This window comes from Heterocephalus glaber, unplaced genomic scaffold (assembly GCF_053883595.1).
Source record: "Heterocephalus glaber isolate CG9 unplaced genomic scaffold, H.glaber_assembly_v1.0 deba00001831, whole genome shotgun sequence".
NCBI classification, from domain to species: domain Eukaryota; kingdom Metazoa; phylum Chordata; class Mammalia; order Rodentia; family Bathyergidae; genus Heterocephalus; species Heterocephalus glaber.
Window position 1 is genome coordinate 1,774,109 of NW_028258491.1, and position 20,035 is coordinate 1,794,143.

At 35.3% G+C, this 20,035-nt stretch overlaps 1 protein-coding gene across 1 annotated transcript; it reads right to left on the bottom strand.

The window, feature by feature from the left end:
• Nucleotides 1-18,233: 18,233 nt before the first annotated feature.
• LOC101701007 (olfactory receptor 8H1) lies at nt 18,234-19,181 on the bottom strand. The gene has a single exon (XM_004869905.3). It carries the CDS (start codon nt 19,179-19,181, stop codon nt 18,234-18,236), a length of 948 nt encoding a protein of 315 aa, XP_004869962.3.
• Nucleotides 19,182-20,035: the final 854 nt, after the last annotated feature.

Sequence of the window (20,035 nt, forward strand, 5' to 3'; positions counted from 1 at the left end):
TTTCCTTTGTATGTGATTTGTTCCTTTTCTCTAACTGCTTATAGAATTTTGTTCTTCTGTTGGGTTTCTGGAATCTTAACTATTATAAACCTAGGTGTGGATTTTTTTTTTTGATCATGGTAGTTGGAGTCCTATATGCCTCACTTATCTGTATGTCAAGTTATTTTCTCCTACGTGGTAAGTTTTCGGCTATTACTTCTGTGAACAGTTGTTTTTATGTCTTTTGCACTCTCTCCTGTTTCTTCGTTAACTCCAATCTGTCTTATGTTATTCTTCTTTGCATCATCTAGCAGCTGATGCATTGATTTCTCATGGTCCTTTACTACTTTAAAGAAAAATTTTCCCTATTCATTAATTGCAATCCTATCTTCTATATCTGAAATTCTGTGCTCACATTGGCTCATTCTGCTGCATAAACTTTCAATGCAAATTTTAATCTCCTGGAATTCTATTTGCATGTTTTATGGATTCCATTTGTTTCCTATGCTGGGATTCCATCATGTTCCTCAGCTCCTCTATTTTTTAAAATCTGTGTCTGCTCTAGAGTTATTAAACATTTTTTGCACTATGGAAACAATCTCTTATTATCTGAGAAGTTATTTCTGATTTCTTTTTTTCCAGAACCTCTTGCATTGGCAGTTCTGGGAGCCTCAGTGGTTAAGTACCAGATTGTTCCACTTTGTTGCCCTTTGGCTAGGGCCTGCCCCCTACATAGCTGTTGTCTGGGAGTGCCTTTGCCTCAGAGTTGTGCATCTGAGTCACTGGTGTCTGAGAAAGCATCTGGCTGGGATCTGTGCACAGTTAATGATGGAATCTGGGCAGCCCTCTGGCTGTTGCTTGTGGGCCTGTGTGCTCTTTTCCAGGCAGTCCTTTGACTGGGACCTGTGAGCCCAAGCTGCTAATGTCTGTTTGGCATCCCAGCTGGGACCTGTTACCACCTACAAAACTTTGGCCCATATGAGATTCTCACTGGGATCTATGCCCACTTGTACTTGGTATTTGGGCAGGCCTTGTGCTCATTTGAGCCATTCAGTAACCCATACATCCATGCATTACATATTCTATGGTGTCTCATCTTTAACTAAGTGAACTCTCTATTTACGGTGATTGATGCACATTCTGAGCCCCAACTGGAATGGGAGAGAACCTTTATTCAATTTGGCCAGTGTCACCTGCTTCAAGTACATTGTATACATGTGGAATGCATTTTATTGTTTCAAAAGTAAATTTATCAGAAAGAAAAAATCAGCATGGACTCTAGCATAAATTTTGTAATGAATACATGGACAAATTCTGCTTTGGTTATAGATAATCATGTCATATGTTTTGAAAATATGAAAATAAACAAAAATATAATAATAAAACTGAAGTATTTCATTGAGTATTATCTGTCCAAGAAGTGGCAGCAAATGTAGGATTGGAAAAAGTAGACAGTGATAATCAAGGTACATAGATATTGTGAATCTTGCATTAAATCCTATAAAATCAACTGTGATTTATAGATAAAAGTAAGCCTCAGAAAAAACATATTCCGAAAATTTCAAGAGAATATGTGTCATGGTGAATAAGAGCTACTTCTGCTAAGCATTATATTGTTCATGGACTTGTAGAAAGGCAATGCTGTTCATCCACATTTTAACCCTAAAACTCTTAATCCTAAACCTAACCATCACCCTAACAACCTGAACTCTAACCATAACCATAACTTCGACAACCCTCACCCTAACCCTAAATCCTAAACTACCCTAACCCTGACCTTAAAGCTAATAATGAGTTTTAAGTCAAATGAGAGGCTGAGGGTGAATATCTAAGCCAATATCACCTCAATAGGCATGAGATCACAAGATGCCACAAGGAAGATTGTTTCATTCAAAATTTACTATCATTGAAACACATTCAGGTCCTGTGTAGAGCTGCTTCAGACAGCAGAGCAGTTCTTGAATTTCTGTTTTACAGCAGCAAGCAAAGTCACATGAAGAATTTATAATCCCTTTCAGGGTAAACATTCATGTAGTTTAACTGCTAGATCATCACAGTTTAAATTCCTAATTTTATTTACCTCCTTATTCTTTTCTCTTTCTGTCTTTCCCTCACTTTCTTTAATGTTATCATGGTAGTCTTTCTTTCCTTTCAGTTTTGACTGGTGAAAGAATCAAATGTTTGTTTATCTAATTTAAATTTTTGAATGACAATATTTACACAAATGTATGAGGTAGAATGTGATAAATTGATTTATGCATATGAGTAGCAATCAACTCAACTGTATTAGCCTATCCATAAAAATACACCTTAATAATTTCTTTGTGGTAAATAATTTGCTACCTTTTTCATTTTTTATAAAGAGTATGCAATTCTGGGAAAATCTATAGTACTTTCATTGCTATATTTTATTTTCCTAATTTTTCTAGGTTAAATTTGTTTTTGTCTCTATCACCTGGTCATTGTAACTGCTATTCTTAATTTTTATGTGTTTCATGGTACTAAAATATTTCCCTTCATCATGTGTTTGTTACTCCATTTTTCACTTATGTGCTCTGGTTTGGTTCTGTACTATTCTTCTACACTACCAATCTAAAGTGTGTTTTCCATTTTTATGGGTAAATATAATATGAAGTTCTGAATTTATTTTTAAAATTCATATTAGTTAACTGTTTTTATCTCCAAAATATTAACTTTATTTTCTATTCCACTGTGGGTAGAAATTATGATTCATTTTAATTAAGATCTCCAAACTTATAGAAATCTATGGAACGCTTGTAATCAACTGGTATAAATAACTCATAGATCAGGAATGGATTAAAAAAGTGATCTGTGGATCTGGTTTTGACAAGAGTAGGAGCCACAGATGATATATTCCCCTTAATGAAGAAAAATACAAACATAAATGATCCAATATACTAGATCATGAGATACACTATAATTAAGAAACAACATGTGAAAGAACACAGTAGAAAATGGGGTTCAGTAGTTGGAGCAGTAGGAAGTAATGAGCAACAGGTAGAATTTAATGGAAAGATGTCAAGGGAACAAACAATTGGTAGAGGTGTCTTACAAGTATCTGGGAAGAAGTCCTTTCAGACAGACACCCATCAGTTGAAAAGACTGCACAGGTTATGGCTTATAGACTTTGATGAAATCCAAGGAGGAATATATAGTAAGGGAAAATGATCTGGACTTATGGACTTATGCAGTATGAAAAAAGGAAAGAGGAGGCAGTAAAAAAGTGTAGATATTTGCTATACTTTTGATATGTCTGTTTTTCAGAAATGAGTGATTGTTTTGTAACTCTGCCAGAAAAACAGCATCAGTATATGAGAATCCATACCAAAGCCTTTGTAAGGATTTATTTCTAAATATTAATTTGATATTAAAAATAACATTTTTGTTATTTCAATTTCTAATTCTGGTTGTTTATACAAAATGGATTCACACATCTTTATTGGAAAAAGCAAAGTTTGGCAGCAGAGTCTATATGCAAAATTTCTCGAAAACTAATGCAGCTTGATTTTTAGCCACACAGTACTGAAATTATAGCCACAATTTTTTTTAGGCACAATTTTATGTAAGGAAAACCAAGCTGGTTAAATTCATAGTTACTTCAAATTCATTTTCTAGATCATAATTTTTTATTCATAAGTTTGTTGGTACATTTTAGGTATATATTATGATCACATTCTTCATTGGGAATTTCTTCCTGTACATGATATATCTTGGTTCTTCTATTTCCCCATTTCCCTTTCCTCCCTTTCACCCCTCCACCCTTTCCTACTTACAAAAAACCTTCAGGTTTTTTCCTTCTTTTCTCATTGTTTCCTCTTCTTTCCTTTCCACTTCCCCCTTTCCATACTTCCTCTTTCCTTTGGATATTTTCTTCCTATTTCACATTATGTATTATATATTTTGGTCCTCATTTATACTTTCAGTTTCTCACACCAATGAAACTATTTGGTATTTACTCATTGGTGTCCTATTTAATTCTCTTAAGAGTATTGCCTCAATGTGCATCCATTTAGCTATAAAAGCCTCCAGTTCATAGTTTTTTATGGCTGAGTAGTACTCCATTTTATTAAAAAGAAAATATCCCACATCCTCTTTATCCAATCACTAGTTGATGGGCATTTGGGCTGTTTCCAAGACAAATGCTGTTGGGGTTGTGGGGCAAAAGGAACACTGCTCTACTGTTGGTGGGAGTGCAAACTAGTGCAACCACTGTGGAAATCTGTGTGGATATTCCTCAAAAACTAGGATTGGAAGTTCCATTTTGACCCAGGTATTCCCCTGCTGGGTATCTTCCAAAAATTATTAAAAGCTTCATACCACAGTGATATATATGCACCCATGTTTATAGTGGCACAATTTTTAATAGTTAAATCTCAGATTATAATATTTTTAAATGTTTTCTGGAAGAAAGAAATAACTTAATTGTACAATATTTTTGCATATTCCTGTATTATAAAATTCAAAAATGTTCCAGCCTTCCAGGTTAATTCTTTAGACTTTTTTCATGCAACAGTTCAAGAAATGTTTTACTTCAGATTGTCTTCTGGAATATCAGTGTGTCATTCTTTGACATTAAGCCTAATAAACATTATCTATTTAATGAGAAGGGAGAATGAGAAACTGTGGTGATCTCATTATATTTAGGAATATGGTTAGTATCAGTAACAAATTCATCATGTTGATGATCAATTAACTTGCAATAAAATTCAAGGATCAGTTTTATATTTTTATTACCTATTTTTATATCTATTTTTATTTTTTTTCTTTCAAATGCATTTCTTTTCCAACATTGCCTGCAAGTGAGCTTTGGTGCAGAGATTGGGGAGCAGGAGGGGAGGCCCATGGTGAAAAAAAGAAATGAAAAAGAAAAAATATCCCCAGTCAATTGCACAAAGCCTTTCTCTGGAAAGCCCAGGCTCTTGGGTGGTCAGGACACATGGCTGCCTCCTCATCTTCTGGATTCTGGATTTGATGGTTCAGGCACAGATGGGGTTCACCCTATTCCTGTTAAAGGGCAAGGGAGAAGGGCTGTGGTGGGTACATATGTATATATATATATATATATATATATATATATATGTATGTGCATATATATATATATGTATATTTCTATGATAGACTATATTAGAAAATTCTCTCTATGCATTAATACAAAGCACTTGTATCCAAACATGACACTGACAAGTAACTAAAGTGCTGGCCAGGAGTCAGGCATGTGTATATATGAAGGTAAAACTGTGTAATCCAGTGCCAGGATGGAGACCCTGGGGGAGCAGAAAAACAGAGGTGAAGAAAAGCAGGTGGGACCTAGGGGGGGAACCAAGGCCTTCTCAGCCCCAGGGTTCTCTGGTTGCCATCCCAGGCAAAACTTCTCATCTTTACCCTCTTTTTCTTGCTGCACCTCTGTCCAGGATTAGCACAGTGTTGGAAAGCTGGGAAGAGACACCTTCCTCTGCCCCTGGATGGGCCAGAAGTGAGGGAACCACTGTGCGTTCTGAGAGCAGGAGAGGAGGGTCGTCTGCATAACTGCAAATCAAATATTTGAGAAAATCAGATTCTCCTTATCTGTTATTTTCTTAATCAATATAAAATAATGTAAAATAATGAGATTATTCAATATTCAATGTAATAAAGCATTATCCTTCAATGCTAAATCACTTTTCCATTTAGAAAATGATTTGATTTTCACCATTTCTCTGCACTTTCTCTCTCACCACATAACAGCTTTTTAAATTATTTTGGTTACAATTTAGATCTAATAATAAGCTGCTGTCAAGTTCATGAAGCTACATAATGTATCTGATCAGCCTCAGAGTTATATCTGGAAGACTTGAACATGTGCCAAGGACATGACTTATCAATTTATTAAGTGAAGAATAAAGGAATGAATGAGTTATACTTGTCTTTATGTGCTTGGATTGTTTAATCTTATTAGGTTGGTTCTTTTCTGTTTGCCTATTCTCCTTCCTAGCTCTGCCTCAGTCCCTGTATGAATAGTTTACCATTCATTTGCTAACCCCACTCTCCTGCCCATAACCAATGCTCAATTCTCAATTTTTGTGAAACTTCTATGGTAGTTCCACATGGGAAAATTATTACAAATCAGAACATGGCACCACAAAGTACATCTCTGGCAGACTGAGAACTTTGAAATTAAGGAGCTGGGAGGGGGCCTCAGGAGCAATATCACTAACCTTCCTCTCATAACACTTCTCAGGATCTGCTTTCACCCTCAAAGTTGGCTGTATCAATTGCCATTCATATTCTTAAGGTCATATACAGTAAAACTCCTGTCTTCCCAAACAGCTCATAACCTGGAAATAGCTTTCTGGCCTTCTACCAGCATTTCTGTGCACAAGCTGGCCACAAAGAAATTCTATGACCAACCTCATGTGGAAGTATGTCATCTAACTGCCATTGTACAAGGTCTTGAAGTGTACTCAAGGGAGAGAAATGCTGTACAAAGGGTCCAGGGAGATCATGTATTTCTTGAAACTGTGTACATAGTTATTTACAATGATTGTCTCTTGGTAAATGGGTCCCTTTGCCAGTAGGCAGTGGCCTTCTTTGTCTCTACTGAATAATTTCTGTTTGAACTTTACTTTAGTGGATCTAACCATTGCTATTCTGACTTGTTTAAGTCTTCAAGCTGACTGAAGTACCCTTTTCATTACAATCAGTGTCTTTTTGGGCTACATGTGAATCAGGCAACATATACAACGTGTGTTGTGTTTTGATCCAATCTATTATTTTATTTCACTCACAAGACAAAACAATTTCTCATTTGTATTAATATATTGCATTTTGTTCTTTTTCTAGTGTTTGTTTCATATCTGGTATTTTTAAACCTATTGCCACAATGAGATTAATTTTTCCTCTTAGCTTTATGATTGTGGCTGCCCTCTTTATCTGTTTTGAAAACTTCTCTTTAGAAATATTGAAACACTTTTTATTCAGTAAGTATTTCTTTAGACTTATCTTTGAAGGGCTTTATTTATTTTTCAACAGGACTAGGTCCAGCACTGCAAGCTTGTAATTATTTTCTTCATGGCTTGAAGTAGATCAATTCAAGCCTTTCTGGCTTTTAAAATTTTGGTTCAAAAATTTTGTTTATGCCTCTGAGTTAATAATTCTAAGTGATTTAGCCTTTCTTTGTATCTGCACTTAATCTTCTATGTCTAAATTTTTTGGCAATTTGAGTGTGATATGCTATGAGGAGTTTCTTTTTTGGTCATGTTTATTTGCCTTCATTCCCTAGTTAATGTGTCTCTTACAATTCCAGTGAATAAGTTTTTATGCGATTGCCCTGTACTGTATCACCCTACTTGAGTCTTTATTTTATTATTTGAGATTTTCATAGGGTTCTCAATCTTCTCATTACTTCTCTTTCTTCATTCTCTTACTGGACCATTGTTGCAGCACATCCACTTTGTCATTTAATTCTGATATACAGTCTTGTTATTCATCTTAATTATTGTTGAGACCCACAATTCAATTTTTCATTTCACTATTTAAGGATTGACTTCTAGGATTTCTTAGTTCCTTTCCTAGAATTTCAATTTTCAGTAATGCAGTCTATCATATACTTTATCATGATTTTCTCCTTCATTCATTCAGTTCTCTATTGTATCTTCTTTGATTTCATTAAAAATTTAAGTATTTGATTAATTCAGCTCCTTATTCACACTATCCTTACTATCATTGATCATTTTCACTATCACTTTTTAAAATTCTTCGACATTTCTTCCACTTCAATATTGGTGGGATCAATTTTTGGGTGCGAATTATGAATTTGGGGAACAGACTGTTTTCTGATGATTTTTTTGAGTGTGTGTGTGTGTGTGTGTGTGTGTGTGTATTGTTGAATTTTAAGGTCACTGGGAATGGAGAGTGGAAGATCCATTGTGTGGAGATCTTTTGAGTAAGTGGTTTGTTGTTGTGATGTGTCTTATGCTGTGATGTCTCAGCATGAAATCCTCAGTACAACACTTGGATCTCAACTTCTGCATGAGCTTGAGATCTTATGCACTATTTTGAGGACATAATAGCCACCACTAATGTCAATATCTGAGGAACAAACCATACATCAACATGTAATTTAAAACTTCTTTGAAAAATTCACTATCAAGGAACAGAAAAGAAGAGTAACAAGATGGGAAAGGAGAAAATAGGATTACATGAGCATATTTATGAATAGGAAAAAAGGGAGGGAGGGGATATTTGAGAGTATGAGAATAGAAGGAATAAAAAAGAGAAGAAAGGGATGCCAGCAGCAGCTCCACTGGAACCAATCCCACAGATGCCAGCAGCAGCCCCAATGGACAATGCCACATGGGCCACCTGGTATCTGAATCAGCACAGCAGAGGCCCCAGTGGAAACATAAAGGCCATGGTTATGACACCCAGGAAGATAGAGCAGAAGTGAAGAACAGAGAGGGCCTTGCTGAGGCTCCTTAATGAAAATTGAACCCCACTGGGAAAATGAAGAAAATCTCTTCATTAAAACCACACTGGACCATCATGGTTGGTAAGTTGGTGGGATCAACACCTCCATAGAAACTTGGACTCACTTATGAGGGAGGAAAGCTGGAACCTGCAGTAGAACCTTGGAGAGTTTAATACTGCAGGAGGTTAGGGACCTCAACTTGGAACTTGCAGCCAGAAATCAGCCTGAATCTCAGTAGCTGGCTTGCTGAGACTAATTGACTTAGACCCACACACTGCTGCCCACATTGTCTACCAGGACAAAGAGACATATCCTGAGGGAGATTATATATATTTTCTTTTCTCTTTTTCTCTCTCTCTCTCCCTCTTTGTTCCTGTTCCTGTCCCATTTTGAACTGTTTTTCTCTCTCTGTTCTCTTGAATGTCACTATTATAGGATGGTGAATACAATTTCTAGCTTCCCTAGTGCTGTCAGTTTGTTCTTTAATTGTCTCTGTGCTTTTACTGTGTTTTTTTCCTGTCTTTAACAAATTCCCACAATTTGTATGACCTTCCCACGTCCCTTAGCCTAACCTCTAACCTTTCATCCTCCCTCTATCTCTCTATCCCTCCCTCCCCAACCCCTTCCAAATCCTTTTCCCAAAGGGAAAATTTTCCATATTGAAGGGTTTACTTAGTACAAACATATTTTGGGTTAGCCCTAGAAATTGACTGACCTTGTGCAGTAAAAGGTGACAGATTGACTGCTACCACAAATTTTCATTTTCTAAGCTGTGTTTGATGCTAGTGTTGGTGCTGATTGTGCCAATTAGGCTAAAGTGTTGTGACTGATCTAATCAGTTGTCTTCCCTGGTATACTGAAAATGAGATTGCCTGTGAGTTATTAGAGATTCAAAGCCTAAAATTTCAAGCTATACAGAGAAGATATCTCTGAGAAGCAATCACTCCATAGGGGCTCTCAACACAAGTAACAAAGGCATTCACAGTCAGAAATATTGAAGTATCAGCCCAGGAATTAAAGCAAAAAACAACACCAACAACAGAAATAAAAATGAGAAGACCCCTTGGCAGAACACAAACCAAGAATTCCAGTTCACCAAAGGCAAATTCTGGGGGACGCAAAGAGGAAAAATATGATAATCAACCACCTGGACACATTGAACTGATAGCACAGGAAGTAACAAAACAGATGAATGAGGCTCTAGCAAAATTTAAAACATAAATAATTTTCCAGATAAATACAGAGATGGTGAACAAAGTGAAAAACATGATTAGAGACTCTAAATCAGAAATACATAAAAAAGTAGAAGAACTCAGTCCCATGCTAGAAGCTGTGAATGCCCAGCATAAGAAAGAAATGGAAACTATGAACAGCCAATATAGGAAAGAAATGGAATCCATGAAACAGATTCAAACAGATAAACAGGAGATAAAAAAAAACTCCCTTGAAAGTTTTCACAGCAGATTGAGCAAATGCAAAGACAGAATATCAGATATAGGAAAGAAGATTTTGCTTAATGACCATGAAAACAGACATTTCTTAAAAATAGTAAGGGAACACGAGAAATCAATCCAGTAGCTGCTAGATGATGCAAAGAAGAATAATATAAGACTGATAGGAGTCTGCAAAAATCATGAGAAAGTACAAATGACATAAAAAAACTGTTCACAGAAGTAATAGTAGAACACTTCCCAGACAGAGGCAGAGAATTTGACATACAGATAATTGAGGCATATAGAACTCTAAATAGCCATAATCAAAAAAAATCTACACCTAGGCACATAGTAGGCAGGATCCTAGAAACCCAACAGAATAACAATATCCTACAAGCACTTAAAGAAAAGAAACAAATCACATACAAAGGAAAGCCAATCAGAATCAGAGCAGAATTCTCAACACAAAACTGCAAGTCAAGGAGAGCCTGGAGTGAAGTATTTCAAGCCTTAAAAGAAAATGACTTACAACATAGACTATTGTATCCTGCAGAATTGTCTTTCAAAATCGATGCAGAAATTAGATACTTCCATGTCAAAGAACACCTGAGAAGTTTCATGAACACCAAACAAGCACTCTTAACAATTCTAAACAATATTCTAGAAAAAGACAATGAAGATCACAACTCCATGAGGCCCAATAGGGCAAAGCTACCATGTAAGGCAAGAAACTAAAGGGAAAGAGGTAAAAATAAAAAATAATAGCCAACAATAGTAAAACATCGTGACAAGGATAAGTCAATATTTATCAATTATAACCATCAATGTTAATAGCCTCAATTCACCAATCAAAAGAAATAGACTAGCAGTATAGATTAGGAAGCAAAATCCTACAATATGCTCTGTACAAGAAACACACCTAATTTAAAAATAAATGCACAGACTGAAAGTAAAACAAAGGAGAATAGTTCTCCATGTTACCAGAACATGGAAAAAAGCAGGGGTAGCAAGCTTATTTGCAGATAAAATAGATTTCAAACCAAAACTAATTAATAGAGACATAAAAGGTCACTACATCCTTGTAAAGGGAACAATCCCAGAGGAAGAGATGACAATCATAAATACATATGAACCAAATAAAAATGCCCTGAACTATACAAAACAAATATTAATGGATATAAAAACCCAATAAGCACTAATACAATTGAAATGGGGGACCTCACCACCCAACTGTCACAAATAGATCATCTAGGCAAAAAATAAAAAACAAAATTTTAGAACACAACCAAGATTTTGAAAAAATGACCTTAATAGATATTAACAGAGTGTTCCATCCCTGAAAATCAGAATATATAATCTTTTCAGCTGCATGCAGGTCACTCTCCAAATTAGACAACATGCTAGCTTATAGGACATGTTTAAGTAAATGCAAAAGAATTGAAGTAAACCTCTTTATATTTTCAGACCATAGTGCAAATAAATTGGAGGTCAATAGCCTAAGAAACCACAAAAACCTCACAAACAAATGGAAATTGAATAACACTGTCCTGAACAACCAATGGGTCATGGGGGAAATTGAAGAAATTAGACAGTTTCTACAACTAAATGATAATGCAAGTACAACATACAGGAATCTATGGGACACAGTGAAAGCAGTTCTATGAGGGAGATTCATAGAAGTGAATGCCCATATTAGGAAAACAAAGAGAGCTATAATAAACAAACTAATGCTGAACCTCAAGCTCCTAGAAAAAGAAGAGCATGACAAAACCAAAGCTCATAAAAGAGAGGAAATTTTAAAGGTCAGAGCAGAAATAAATGCAATTGAGACTGAGAATGATACCAAAAAATTAGTGAATCAAAGAGTTGGTTTTTCAAAAGAATAAATAAAATCAATAAACCTATAGCCAATCTTATCAAAAAAAGGAAAGAAAAGGCTCAAGTCCATGCAATCAAGAACAAAAAAGGTAAAGTCACAACAGATCCAGCAGAAATGCAGAGGATCATCAATACCTACTATGAGAACTTGTACTCTAAAAAAAATGGAAAACACAAAAGAAATGGACAGATTCCTAGATAAATACAAATTGCCAAAGTTAAATGAAGAAAATACTAAAAATCTAAACACCCCAATTGCAATCAGTGAAATTGAAAATGTAATTAAAAATTTACCAACAAAGGAAAGCCCAGGTCCTGATGGCTTCACTGCAGAATTATACAAGATATTTAGGGAAGCACTATCACCATTGCTCTTTAAACTCTTCAATGAAATTTAAATGAAAGCAATACTTCCAAATTCATTCCTGGAAGCAAGTGTTACTCTGATTCCAAAACCAGGGAAAGACCCAACCAAAAAGAGAACTACAGGCCAATTTCCCTAATGAACATAGCTGCAAAAATCCTCAACAAAATACTGGCAAACAGAATACAGAGGATCATCAAGAAGAGCATACACCCTGATCAAGTTAGATTTATCACGATGATGCAAGGATGGTTTGACATACATAAATCAATAAATGTAAGACACTATATTAACAGATTCAAGAAAAAAAGCATTGGATCATCTCAGCAGAGGCAGAAAAAGCATTCAACAAAATTCAACACCTGTTCATGAAAAAACCCTACACAAAATTGGAATAGAAAGTCTTTATCTCAACCTGATTAAGGGTATCTATGAAAATCTAACAACCAACATCATACTAAATGGTCAAAAACAGAAAACCAGCAGGCTAAAATGAGGAAAAAAACAAGGATGTCCACTATCACAACTCCTGTTCAATATAGTTTTGGAAAAATTAGCCACAGCAATTAGATAAGAGAAATAAATAAAAGGAATAAAGATAGGAAAGGAAGAAGTTAAACTGAAATTATTTGCTGATGATATGATACTCTACATAAAAGACCCAAACAACTCTTCCAAAAGATTTCTAGACTTAATTGACAGATTCAGTACAGTAGCTGGATACAAGGTCAACACTCAAAGATCAATAGCTTTCCTATACACAAATAACAGACTCACTGAGAGAGAAATTATGGAAATAATTCCTTCCAAAATAGCATTCAAAGAAATGAAATATCTAGGAATCAATTTAACAAAGGAAGCAAAAGACCTCTACACTAAAAACTACAGTACCATGAAAAAAGATGAAGAGGATATACAAAAATGGAAGACAGCCCTTGTTCCTTGGTAAGAAGAACAAATATAGTACAAATGGCCATATTTCCAAAACTACTATATAGATTTAATGCAATGCCAATTGAAATTCCAAAAATATATTTCATAGAACTAGAGAAAACAATCCAAAAATTCATTTGGAACCAGAAGAGACCTAGAATAGCAAAAGCAATTCTATGCAACAGAGACATGACAGTGGATATCACAATCCTCAACTTGAAACTATACTACAAAGCCTCTGTGAAAAAAACAGCATGGTACTGGCAAGGTAACAGACCTGAGGACCAATGGAATAGATTGGAAGATGCAGAAACAACTCCAGACATACTCAGCCATCTTATTTTGAAAAAGGAGCAAACCATCCTCATTGGAGGTAGGATAACCTCTTTAATAAGTGGTGTTGGAAAAACTGGATTTCACCCTGCCAAAGATTAAAACTAGAGCTATATCTATTACCATACACTAAACTAAGATTGAAGTGTGTTAAATATCTCAATATTAAAGCAGAAACACTAAACTTGCTGGAAGATGTTAGGAAGAACTCTTGAAGACATTGGCATAGGAAAAGATTTTACGAAGAAAACCTCAGTAGCATGGGAACTAGCACAAAGAATCAACAACTGGGATCTCATCTTATTAAAAAGCTTCTTCACTGCAAGAGAAGCCAACAACAGAGCTAAGAGACAACCTACAATGTGGGAAAAAATTTTAGCAGTTGTACCTTAGACAAAGGACTACTATCTAGAATATGTAAAGAACTTTATAAAATCAGACGTCCCAAATTTAATGACCCAATTCAAAAATGGGCATCTGAAATTAACAGATATTTCTCAGACAAAGAATTAAAAGCAGCAAATAAACACATGAAAAAATGTTGAACATTCCTGGTCATTCAATTGATGAAAATGAAATTAGCACTGAGATTACACCTCTACCCAGAAAGAATGGCTGCTATCAAGAAATCAATGAATATCAAATGTTGGTGGGGTTGTGGGGAGAAAGGAACTCTTTTCCCTTGTTGATGGGAGTGCAGACTGGTGCAACCACTGTGGAAATAAATATGGAGATACCTCAAAATCTAGCACTAGAAGTCCCATTTGACCCAGCTATTTCTCGGCTGGGTATCTTCCCAAAAGAATTAAAAGTATCATACCACAGCGATATATGTGCATCCATGTTTATAGTGGCACAGTTTGTAATAGCTAAACCTGGGGAACAGCCCAAGTTCCCATCAACTGGAAAATGGATAAAGAAGATGTGGGGGTTTTTTATAAGATGGAGTACTACTCAACTGTAAAGAACTACACACTAGAGACATTTATAGGTAAATTGATGCATATTGAGGCCATACTCTTAAGTGAAATAAATAGGACATGTGTGTAAATACTGAATAGTTTCTCTGGTGTGAGAAACTAAAAGTGTAAATAAAGATTAAAATGATTAAAATGCATAATTGATAATGGGAAATAGGAAGAAGAGGTCCAAAGGGGTAGAGGAAGTGGGAGCAGTAGGTGAAAGGAAAGAAGAGAAAGGAAAATGTATGAGAAAATAAAAATGGAAACAAAGTCTTTGTAAATAGGGAAGGGTGGCAAGGGAGAAGGGAGGGAGGGTAGGGGATCTGGAAAATAAAAGAACCAAGATGCATCATGTAAAGTCCCAAGTTTCCAATGATAAATATAAATATATTGTATACCTAAAATGTACCAATAAAAGAATTTAAGGAATAAAATGAAGAAAAAGGAGTATAAGTGGAAAATGAGAAAAAATACAAGGAAGTTGAACTAAATCAATTATCTAGCAGATGCATGTATCTGAGAAATGTTATGTAGGAGTCTATAGGCAGGAAAAGTCCTCAATATGTTTTCTGGCTAATCCTGACTAGAAAGAGTTAAAGATTTACTGGAAGGGACACTTAACAATACAGTACAAGGGAGAGCTGAAAAAACAATGCATTGAGGCAGGTCCCATAGCCAGGTTAGCCTCATGTTCCCACCTCCTCCAGTAAAATGCAATGAGTTGAAAGGGAAATGGGACTATATAACTCTCATTTAGAATATATCCATATATTTTCTCTCACTCTAGGGTCAAAATATTACTGCCTGAGATACTGAATCACTAACTAGATCTAGTATATAAAGTTTCTCCTCTCCAACCTATAAATTCCAGAAATAAGGCCCTGATAAGGACAAGCTGGCCCACCTTGGTATATGTATGTAGACAGTGGAACCACAGGTAGGGTTCAGGCCCCTGGATCCACCTATGCCAGTCCATAGAACCAATCAGGTTGTGACAAGTTCTAGGTATGGACCTGGGGGAGAGAATCATTTTGATTAAAGAAAGCTGAAGACAAAGGTTCACAGGTGTTAGACTTTCTGAAGCCCCCTACCTACATCTAGCAGAATAGCATTCTGTGTTCTCCCTGGTCACCTCCTTTCTTACAAATAAAATGATTTGCTTTTTCTTTTAAAGTTTGTTCCCTTAACCCCTTGTGACTTACTTTAAGATCCCAATGAACTACTCAGACAGCAAAGCTGCTGTGCACATTCCCAGACACAACAGTTAGAAAACCAGATAAAACAATCCTGGTATGAGAGACAAATGACCCAAGTAACACCTTATAGCTACTAAAGCAATAGTTTTAATTCTAATATGAGTACAAAAGCACAACACACACAGCCATTATTCCTCCTTGTGGCGGCACTCCTGACAATTCAATATCCTCCATATTGACAATGAAGGTGGCAGAAAAAGAGAGTAGCTGCATAATATGTGTGCAGTTCCTGAACAATGACCCAAGTTCCTTATATGCCCAGAACCTGCTCCTGGTCACATGGATACCCAATGCCTATGAGCCACACATTTTAATCCTGGAGATCAATAGATTACATTATGTTTTGTTTTATTTTGCTTTGTTTTGTTTTTGGTACCAGGGGTCAAACTTAGGACCTTGTGCTTGCCAGACAGGTGGCAGCACCACTGAGCTGAATCTCTGGGCACAGATTACATTGTTTAGGTAATAACATAATATAAATGTTGTTCACCTCATATAATAAAGTAAATCAGAATTAACTGAATTAAAAGTAAAGAATTTCTTTAATTCAAATGTTGTCTACAAAGTCATACATTCATTATATTGATGGGTTTACCAGGAAAAACTGATAGAACATATTTTCTAAATCATGAAATTACAAATAAAAGAGCATAAGATAAAACTATACCTCTAGACTGGAGAGTGGAGAGTGGAAATAGTCCATAAATATATGAAATTACTCATACATTTATGTGAAAAGAGAAGAGCCCTAACAATATATCAAACAGTAAATATTTATTAAATTCTAAACCCTAACCACAATGAAAGACAACCAGGTGTATCTACAAATATAGATTCTGGAAAAGACAGCTATTGAAGGGAAATAAAATATGATTTTAAGTAAGATTGATATAATACTAGGCATAATTTAGTCACTGATTTGAAAATAATTAAATCTTAATTCTTAAAGATTTTGCACTTTAGACACCTAAAATAATGAAATATTTTTTACATAAAATAAATTGAAATTCTAATAGTAGATATTTTCATAATCACATATATTGAGTAAAGCAATCAGTATAATACACCTTTTACAAGTTTAAATAAAATAGCTTACTTAGGATGTGAAACTGTATATTATGAAATAACCTTACTATATCAAACAGAAATTTTAAACTGACATAAATGTAGAGATAAAATACTTTTTAAACTAAGGAGATTTTTATTCCTCATCTTGATCTAAGCTTATGCACTAACACATATTGTAAATTAATTGTCAGTTCTTTCCCTTGCAAAAGTTTTATTTAAAAAGTATAACATATGAGGCAAAGCTGATCATCATTCATTTATTTTGAAAGAACACTGTAAACCTGGGCTGGGGATTTAGCTCAGTGGTTTTGTTGCCTGCTGTGCAAGCACAAGGACCCAAGTTCGATCCCTGGTACAAAAAATAAATCAGGAGAAAGAAAAAGAAGCCAGTGGCTAAAGCTTCTTGTCATTTCAGAGAAAGGTTTGGTCTCCATGTGGCTCACAGGAACACACCTAACAGCTGTTATTGCTCTCTGATTTTCAAACTGGCAAATTCACTACATTTCAGGTACAACTCTCTATACAATGACAGCATAATTTTTCTCATTACAGAGTACAAGGTAATATTACATGATTCAATATACAGAGTTTATTAGATATTAAACTTTAAAGTGAATAAAAAAGCTGCAAAAATATACAAGAAATGACAGGAATTGTGTTAAATATATAGGCATTTATTAATAACCACAAATTTAGAAAAAACTTGCACAAAACAGGCAACAATGGATACATATTTCTCTTTAATATATAATCTTCATTTTTCCAAATTATCACCAACATTAAGATATACCACTTTCCTATAGCTTGGCTACTTCAATATATTACATAATCCTAAACTGGGAACTTCGGGCCTATTTTTTTTAGCTACTTATTAGTTACTAAATTAAATTGAATAAAAAAATTGGTAAAATGTAAAGGAATACTATTCAGAAATATGGAGTGTATATTACATGAATATATTATAGGAATGCAAGCATTCTGGTGATAATGGCCAGCACCTATTTTATTGTCCTAAAATTTTTATGACCATCTTTTGATGAGAGAGATGGAATTATTATGCATCATGCAGGTGAGCAGACAGAAACTTACAATTTCAGTAAATTATTGTTTGTCAAATGCTAGAGAAGCACCGGATCTAGAATCTACATGCAGTTAGATTGACTTGTAAGCAATTGCCCAAATCTTTGATGCTGAAAATCACTATAAACAGAATGACATATGAAAAATGAAGGGTTTTTCATTATAAAATTGTCTAAAATTGGGGAATCCAGAAATGTAACATTGATATAGTATTTAAAAGGACTTTTTTTTGTTTTTGCACAAAAGTTTTCCTTAAGAGCACAGAATTTTACATCTTAAATTTAACAAGTAATTTATAACTCCAAATTATAATATATATTTGTAAGTACCTGGGTATAAAAATATCCAAATTCATGGTTGTTAAGTAAAGAGCATCTGGAAAGGGAAAAAAAAGATTTAATTTGTTTTTTAGAATGATATCTAAGAATTTTTTTAGAAGGAAAAAAACAAGTGGAAAAGTGGAAAAGCCAAGCATCACTATTATTTAAATTGTTTAGAACCCACAATCCTCTGTATGATTCTAAAGACAGACTTTTTAACCTCTTGGTTTCTGAGACTGTAAATGAGAGGATTTAACATGGGGATCACAATCGTGTAAAACACAGAAGCCACCTGATCCTTTCCCAAGGAGTAGGATGTCTTTGGTTTTAGGTAAGTAAATATCATAGTGCTGTAGAAGATGGTGACTCCCAGAAGATGGGAGGCACAGGTGGAGAAGGCTTTTTTCTTTCCAGCAGTGGAATTAATTTTCAGGATAATGGAGAGGATGGACAGATAGGATCCAGATATGGTGATGAGGGACAGTACTAAATTGGATCCAGCACAAATGAATATGCTGATTTCAACCTCAGATGTGTCACTGCAGGACAAGGCTACAATTGGTGTTGAGTCACAGAAAAAGTGCTGGATGAGATTAGATTTGCAGAAGGGCAGTCTGCTCATTAAAAGCACATTCACAGTGGCATCCAGAAGGCCAATTATATAGGAGACAGCAAGTAGGGAAAGACACAGTCTTCTGGACATAATGACTGGATAGTGCAGGGGGCTAGAGATAGCTACATAGCGATCATAGGCCATCCAAGCGAGGAGGAAACATTCAGCAGCAACAAAGATAATGTAAAAGTACATCTGGGTGAAGCAGCCCAGGAAGGAGATGCTCTTGGTGGAAGTCAGTAAATTGTGTAAAGTTTTAGGGGTGATGACGCTTGAGTAGCTGAGGTCAAGAAGTGACAGGTGAGTGAGAAAAAAGTACATGGGGGTGTGAAGCTGGGGATCCAGGCGAATGATCAGTATCATTCCCACATTCCCCAACACTGTGATAAGGTAAATCAGGAGAAAGAGCATGGAGAGGACCAGCTGTGTCTCTGCAGAGTCTGTCAGCCCCATGAGGATGAAGCCAGGCACATTGGTCATGTTCCATCTACCCATGGTGTTTCGCTGAACTTATCCGTTGAATAATAAATTTTAAAAATTGCCTTGTCTCCAAAAATATTTTTGTCTATGTGAATTGCTCAGTATTTTTCATAATGTTCCTGGTTATTGATGGTAACCCTTGTGAAAAAAGAGTGTAAAAACAGAATCATCAGGTATACATATGGGTATAAAGTAACATTTGTTTCTGATACATTAAAGGGTTACATCTTGTTTTTAGCATGAAACTGACACTCTGCTTAACTCTTTCCTTTATTAACACATTCAATACTCAGGAAAATATTATACCAAAAATATTCTTATTCACATCCTTAGCTTCAAAAAAAAGGGCACAGAGATTATAAAAAAGAGCAGTTACATGTTCCCATTGATTCTACCTCAATACTTTGACATCAGAGACCAGACTTAAAATACTGTATTCCTGATCAGAAATTGTTTTACCAGTACTGATTAAGAATATATTATTGACTATGCTAAACAATATTTTAGTGTATTATTCACTATATTTTGTTTCCAATGACTTATTGTAATATTTGAAGAAAAATTTTTGGGAGGAATAAGGTGATTCACATTAATATTAAATTCCTGAAAATATAGTAACAGAGAAAAAATTAATCTTTAAAACTTTTGGATTTTGAAAAATAGGCTACTTCTCCTGCTTCCCCTTGCAGAGAGCAGGAATACTCTGCCTGTCCCCATTCAAATGACTGGACAGAGAATTACTGCTCCGTCCCAGAAATATCATCACTGCCTGTGAAGAACATTCAGATACCAACCCAGGAGGTCAAGGTCTGCTTTAACTTGGAAAAGGGAGGCAGGGAGCTTAGGGTCACCTGGACATAAAAGCCCTG

Bases quoted from the DNA above. Each gene is read 5' to 3' on its own strand.
- LOC101701007 (XM_004869905.3), bottom strand. From the start codon at position 19,181: ATGGGTAGATGGAACATGACCAATGTGCCTGGCTTCATCCTCATGGGG.